Source organism: Condylura cristata, unplaced genomic scaffold (genome assembly GCF_000260355.1).
Source record: "Condylura cristata isolate star-nosed mole 26May11 unplaced genomic scaffold, ConCri1.0 scaffold00008, whole genome shotgun sequence".
Lineage (NCBI taxonomy): Eukaryota > Metazoa > Chordata > Mammalia > Eulipotyphla > Talpidae > Condylura > Condylura cristata.
This window is the reverse complement of record NW_004567109.1, coordinates 59,514,756-59,522,150: the sequence shown is the minus strand read 5'-3', so window position 1 is coordinate 59,522,150 and position 7,395 is coordinate 59,514,756. Positions and strand designations below refer to the sequence as shown.

Sequence of the window (7,395 nt, the reverse complement as noted above, 5' to 3'; positions counted from 1 at the left end):
AATATGGCCCTCTCACATCTCCACTGCCATCAGCCAACTGAACAGTGGCAACTGTCCTCCTACCTGGTCTCGCTGCTCGGCCCACGTCCCCTTCACTTTGCTACCAAGTCACACGTCTGCTCCAAGTCCTCCAGTGCACCCCATGTCCCTCAGAGTCCAAAGCCAATCCTCTCAAAGAACTGTAAGGCCTTTGGTGATGTTGCCCCCACTGTCCCTCTGGACTCCTCACAGGTGTGAGTACACACTGGTTTCTTTGCTCTTCCTCATGCCAGCCATGCTCTGACTCCACACCCAAGTCCCATAGGTGGGTCTTCCCCACCCAAAACCAACAGGGTGTTAAAACAATTCAAGGCAGTTCCATCAACACCTACCTGGAGACTGTGAACGATCCTCCCAGACTGCCCCACTCACACCATAGTCAATCACAAGTCTAGATTTAATCATCTGTGCTTCTGAACACAAGCTACAAACCAAAGGGTCCCATGATCACCTTCTCCATGGCTTATTCATTTCCTAGAGTGATGCACAAAACTCAGGGCAACATTCTTCTCCTAGATTACTGGTTTATTATGAAAGCTGAGTCAGATGGAGCTGCACAGAGCAAGATGTGGGGGAAGGCACAGAGCTTGCTTGCTCTCAACACACCATACTCTCCCTCAATCTCCAGGAGAGTTCTGTACCCCATTCTTTGGGAGGGCCATCTTAGGGAGGCTTCATTAATAGACATGATTTATTCAATCACTGGCCACTGGTGACTGAACTCAATCTCCAATCCCTCTCCCCTTCCTGGAAGTAAGAGGCAGGACCGAAAGTTTCTGCCCCCTAATCATATGATTGATTTCATGAACAACCACTCCCCATGTTTAGGTATAGCCCCCCCAAATAAATCACAGCATGGACATAACCTTTATTATTTTCGTTACAGGAAATTCCAAGGATTTTAGGAGTTCTCAGCCAAGAAGAGGAAGCAAAACCAAATACATATTTCTTATTATAAATCACAGTATCTGAACTCAGTAAAAGAATATAATGGTTACCACAGGGCACAGGGGGTGGAAGGCAGGTGAGGTGTGGGGACAGGTGGTTTGATGGAGGATGAGTGGAATACATATGCATATGGGAGAGCAAAAATGTAAATCCTGAAATTAAAATTTTAAAAAACTCACAGCATCCCGGGTGCCGTAGCTGAGAGGCTCCCACGCTAGGCCTTTGCTCTAACTGGTTCCAGGGTAGAACCTGTTCCACGTGTCCCTTTGATCTTATGGGTTTGCTTCAAGTCTTTATCCAAGCTTACCTCTTCAGTGAGGGCAACGTTGATCATCCTACTTAATACTGCAAACCTGCTCCACACCTACACTCCACATCTCCATTAGCCTGTTTTTTACTCCAAACATGTATTTTCTTTTTTTTTTTTTTAAAGATTTCTTTATTGTGCATACAGAACTGGGGTACAGGCCAGAGACTCAGGGGCGGCAAGAGGCTTCACCAGAGACAGAGTGGGGAGCAGATCAGGCAGATCGACGAAGTACACTGCTGAGCGGAGCAGCGGGCCGGTCAGGAGAGGTCTGCCACAATATGTGGATCTCCTAGGGGCAGGCGGGGACCAAACTCATGCAGAAGTGGCTTAAGCTTCTTAGTGCTGTGCTTTAACCCGCTGCGCCACCAGGGAGGGCCCACCAAACATGAATTTTCTAACTTAACAAATGACTTTACAAGTTAATTATCATTTCTCCAATCTCCCCACATACTGTCAGTTGCATACTGTCTGTCCTTTGTTTTGTTCACTGTGAGTTCCCAAGAGTGTTTGGCACAAAGTAAATACTCAGTAAACACTTTTTGAATGAAAGATCTCGAGGGCTGTTCCACTTTTAATTCTTAGGCAGCTAGTCTAAATGTAGAATATAAACTGTTTTGCTTATAATCTGTGAAAATTAAGGACATCTATAAAATGTTTTCCAGAGCATTTTTTTTGAATCTGGTATATTTAAAAAAAAAAAAATCCTAAGTGAATTTCATAGAGACTAAGAGGCATAGTCCACATGCAACAAACTCCCAGTGAGTGTGAACACTGCCCCCTCATGGTCGAATGTGGACATGGCCTCTTCAGCAGCTGGGGGAAGACTTCACTGCGTTTAGCTGACTGAGGGTGGAAAATAAAACGTTACCAATGACATTTCAAAACGGGTCTCCTCCAACCATATTTTGTGAAGCAGGCAAATAAAAGTAATAAAGTGTTAAAGGGAAAATTTTTAGGGAGTACCAAGTCCATTCATTTCTATACTTTGAGGAGGATGTTGACAATTAACAGGGAGTAGTACAGAAAAATGTTAGACAAGAAAATCCTTTACTTGATGACATCCATCTGCTGCACTTACAGCTGGAATCTGAGTGGGAATTTCCCATCTGTGCTTTATTCTGTTTTAATTTGACTATAAATAAGACACAAGCGTGTACAATTTGTGCTGTCTTCAGGGGTTTGAAATTGTTTAAAGGCTGCTATATATAAAGAGTTTATACACACACACACACACTTTAACTCAGAGCCTACTCATTAGGCAGGCAGCTTCTAACTTGGTCCCGATGACTGCCACTTCCTGTGGCCTTAACTCTTGTACCCTCTGCTCAAACATGCGACAGAACTCCCAGCGGCCAAGCCAGCTTCCCTTGAAGCCGCTTGGCTTTTTGCAGCGGCATTTTGGAACTGAGTCTGTCTGCTCCATGAGGCATTTGCTACTTTACCTTCTAATTGACCCTATGAGGGTCTGTGTGGACTATTACCACCACTTTATAGGTGGGGAAATTGAGGCTTGTGACTGAGGTGAATTGCCCACTGTCATGTGTCCATGAGTAAGGCCAAGACTCTGTCCAGGTCAGAGCCAGGCTTCACAGGGCACTTTCTTTCTTTTCCCCACCGCTGCCTTCACATGACCCTTCCTGGGGCCTCTGGGACTATAAATAGTGGGGGAGGTGGGGACTTCAGCCACCATGTCAGCCAGGCCCAAGGCACAGGGATCACCAACATCTCCCAATCTGGCCCAACCCTGACCCTATCCCCTTGGCCTCAACGGGACTCAAGCCCAGACAGGCCTCAGCTTATCACTAACTTCGCTCTCCTTAGTTATATTTAGCTCTGAACCTCAAAGAGACGTGGGCCAGCCCCTGAGACACTGCACACCCAGGCCAGGCCCGGCTGCTGTGCATAGAAACAGGAGAAGCTGTCAGTGTGAGGCGCCTGCAGTGGGGGCTGTCTGCACGCTCCTGCTGTGAGCCTGCAGGGTAGTGGGCCAGCAGCACAATGGCAACATGTCCGACTACCCATCAGAAGAGTCTGTGGGGTCCTGTTCTTCCTGCTCCTTTACGGAGAAATCATGTTGCTTTACCAAAGTGAACCATGGGCAGGATCTGTAACATGCTGCATGTGGCTGCTGCTTAGTAATTCTTTGTTGTGCACAATAAACTATTTAAGTCTGTGGTCTAGAAACCTGGACATCAAAAACAGATACACACATTCCCAGGGGACCACCTTACAAAACAAATGCACTTCTTTTTATTAAACATGGTCCAGTTTATTCAAGGAATGAACATGAGTGTTTAACCATCCTTCTTGCATTCCTTCTCTCTTCCCTCCACCAGATCTGGCCTCCAGGCCACAGAGGGAGAGGGAGACAGAGAAGCACCACAGAATCGCAGAGGCTAGCCTGCCAGCCCACGCAGCAGTAACCAGGAGTGCCGTTGGCTCTTGGGGTCCCCACAACAGGCCACCTTCTCCTTGTTTGGCTTGCCTTTTACTAGCCAGTCACTTGCAGCAACCTGGGCAGCCGTGTCTCTGATCCACTTGCTGAGTTTCTGGAGCAGCGTGGGGGGCCACCCTACCCTGAGCTCAAGCAGCATGGCTGGATCCTGACACAGAACTTAAAGGGCAAAAGCTGGCAGCTCTCAGACATTACAAAAATGGAAAGAGTCGCTTTTTTACAATATAGAGAACTGTGGCAAGAAAAAGGGCCAGGGCAAGGAAAATGAGAAGTTTGTCCGTCAGCTCTCGGCGATTATATTTTGTGATGAGCTTCCGTCCCAACTGGATAGTCCCCGACATGGACTTAAATTCTTCATTTGCATCCAGAATAGTCCGTGAAGAACTGACTGAAACAAAAGAGGATAAAGCCTGATTCAGAGACTAAAACACAAATCCAAGACTTGGCTGTGCTGCCTTAGGGACCAGAATAAATAACGTGGCATCGCAAGGTGAGTGCCTCTGAGTCAGGAGCAAAGGTGAACAGAGACACTGCGGAGGAAAGACAACAAAGACAGAACAAGAAAAGTGTCCAGGTCCCATCCAGCTCATAGTGGCATGGTTCACATGCCACATCACAGGCCACACCTAGAGCCCTTGGCCTGGATACTGCCAGGGAAAAGGACATCTCACCTCAGCTTCCTAAAGTCTCAACTACAAAATTAATCCAGATTGTGGAGATGGGAAACCATGAGTTGTACCAGAACTTTCCACCTGTGAGGTGCATCCTGCCAGGGCATCTGATGGCCATACCTGCTCTTTGCAGGAGCCTGCCACGGCCTCACACGGATGAGCCTTCAGCCCTGGGACACTGGCTGCAGCTTTAAGGTGTGACAACTGTGTTGTGGCCATTGCGTGAGCCCTTGAGCCCTGTGCCCATGTGCTCAGATGTCAGATTTGTTTCTTAGTCTAGGTCTGGCCACCAGTTTTCAACATCCCAGAAGGAGCACCCCAAATGGATGCCCGCCGGTACCTGTGGCACAGTGGCCCAAAGCACAGAACAAATTAGAAAATAAACAACAGGAAGAAGGAAAAATACAAATAACCAAACAAGTCCTATAGGGAAGGACACACCATAAAAAGAAAATCAGCCCCCAGAACAAAACACAATGACATGGAAGAACTCTACCTACCAGCTGGAGAATTTAGAATCATCATGTTAAAAAAACATAAAGAAGAAGAAAAGGAATAGAATGATATGAGAAATATAATTAATGAACTGAGGAATGAAATTGAAAGTCTTTAAAGAAGGAAATACAGGATATTAAAAGATTAATTGAGGAGCTAAAGAACTCTGGGGAAAGCAACAAAAACAGAATTGATGAAATGAAAGAATGAATCAGCACTCTTGAAGATACAGATATAAAGAGAACCAAAAATGAAAAGGAAAGAGAAGTTTAAAGGAAAAAGAATGAAGAAACACTTTAAAAACTATCTGGGCCCTCCCTGGTGGTGCAGCGGGTTAAAGCACAGCACTAAGAAGCTAAAGCCACTTCCTCATGAGTTCGATCCCCGCCTGCCCCGGAGGTGACCACATGGTGTGGCAGACCTCTCCTGACCCGCCCACTGCTCCCCTCAGCAGTGTACTTCATGGATCTACCTGTTCTGCTCCCCACTAAGAAGCTAAAGCCACTTCAGCACGAGTTCAATCCCTGGCCCCGGAGGTGACCCACATGGCACATCAGACCTCTCCTGACCTGCCTGCCCACTGCTCCCCTCAGCAGTGTACTTCATCAGTCAGCCTGTTCTGCTCCTGGCTCTGTCTCTAGTGAAGCCTCTTACCACCCCTCATCTCTGGCCTGTACCCCAGTTCTGTATGCATAAATAAATAAATCTTAAAAAAAAAAACAAAAAACAAAAAACTGTCTGAAAGGAAAGGAACTATAAGAGCCATAGGAATCCCAGAAGGTGAGAAGACAAAGGAAGTGAAAAACTATTCAAGGGTATATTCGAAGACAACTTCCCAAGCATGAAGAAGAAGGAGATGAAAATAGACATAAAGGAAGCTAGAAGCATACCAAATTACCACTACAGCAAGATACACAACAGTAAAGCTTTCAAGAATCCAAGACAAGGAAAAATTAATGAAGCTGATGAGGGGGAAAAAACATAACCTACACTAAAGAAAACCAATCAGGCTGACATCAGAATTCTCCAAAGAAAAAGTTCAACATCCATTTATGATGAAGGCCCTCAAAATTCTTTGGTTAGAAGGAACATACCTTAATGTGATAAAAGCCATATATGACAAACCCACAGCCAATATTATTCTCAAGGTAAAAAGCTGAAAGCCTTTCCTTTAAGATGAGGAACAAGACAAGGATGTCCAATTTCACCACTGCTTTTCAATATAATATTGGAAGTCCTAGTAAGAGCAATAAGACAAGAAAAAGAGATGCATAGAATTCAAATAGGGAAAGAATTAAAACTATCACCATTTTCAAAGATAATATACATAGACAACTCTAAAAACTCCACAGAAAAACTAATTAAAATATTAAACAATTTTAGTAAAGTAGCAGGATACAAATTCAACACACACAAAAATCAAATATCCAGGAATAACTTAACCAAGGAGGTGTGCGACCTAAACAAAGACAATTATAAACATTACTAAAAGAAATAGAAGACACAAAGAGATGGAAAGACATCCCCTACTCATGGATTAGAAAAATTAACATTATTAAAATGGCCATCCTACTGAAAGAAATTTACAGATTCAACACAATCCTATAAAAATATCAATGACAGTCTTCAAAGAAATAGAACAAATATTGATGAAATTCATATGGAGCCACAAAAAAAACTTGAATAGCCAAAGCTCTCCTGACGGAAAAGGAGAATGGAGTTATCACACTGTCACACTCCCAGACTTCAAACCATACTACAAAGCCATAATAATTAATTAAAACATTATGGTACTAGAACAAAAACAAACATACAGACCAATGGAATTGAATAGAAAGCCTAGAAATAAAGCCACACATCTATGGACAACTAAACTTTGACAAAGGAGCAAAAAATATGCAACAGAACATTGTATATATGCTGGGAAAACTGTACCACCACATGCCAAAGAATGAAACTAGCTACTACCTCACACCATGCACAAAAATCAACTGAAAACAGATAAAAGAATTAAGCATAGTACCTGAAACCATAAAATATATAAAAGAAAATATAGGTAAAATGCTACATAACACATATCTCAGTAACATCTTTAAAGACTCATCCTCCAAAGCAAAGAAAGTAAAGGAAAAGATAAACAGCTGGGATCATATCAAACCAAAAAGTTTCTGTACACCAAAAGAGACATTAACCAAAACAAAGAGACATCCCACTGATTGGGAGAAAATTTTAACAGCTGTATTAGGGACCAATTACAAAAATCTACAAAAACTCACATGACTCAATGAAACAATATGTAAAGAATCCAGTCAAGAAATGGACAGAGGCCCTCCTGGTGGCGCAGCGGGTTAAAGCACAGACTAAGAAGCTTAAGCCACTTCTGCATGAGTTCGATTCCTGCCTGCCCCGGAGTTGACCACATGGCGTGGCAGACCTCTCCTGACCCGCCCGCTGCTCCTCTCAGCAGTGTACTTCGT

General features: G+C 44.0%; 1 protein-coding gene across 1 annotated transcript in view; it reads right to left on the bottom strand.

Annotated features, from left to right (window-relative positions):
* Window positions 1-3,789: 3,789 nt before the first annotated feature.
* The window catches only part of BNIP1 (BCL2/adenovirus E1B 19kDa interacting protein 1), a 14,555-nt gene continuing 10,949 nt past the window's right edge, over window positions 3,790-7,395 (bottom strand). Inside the window, exon 6 of the mRNA XM_004679227.2 lies at window positions 3,790-4,140. Coding sequence (XP_004679284.1) covers window positions 3,944-4,140 — 197 coding nt within the window. The 3' untranslated portion in view covers window positions 3,790-3,943. The remainder of the gene's footprint in view (window positions 4,141-7,395) is intronic.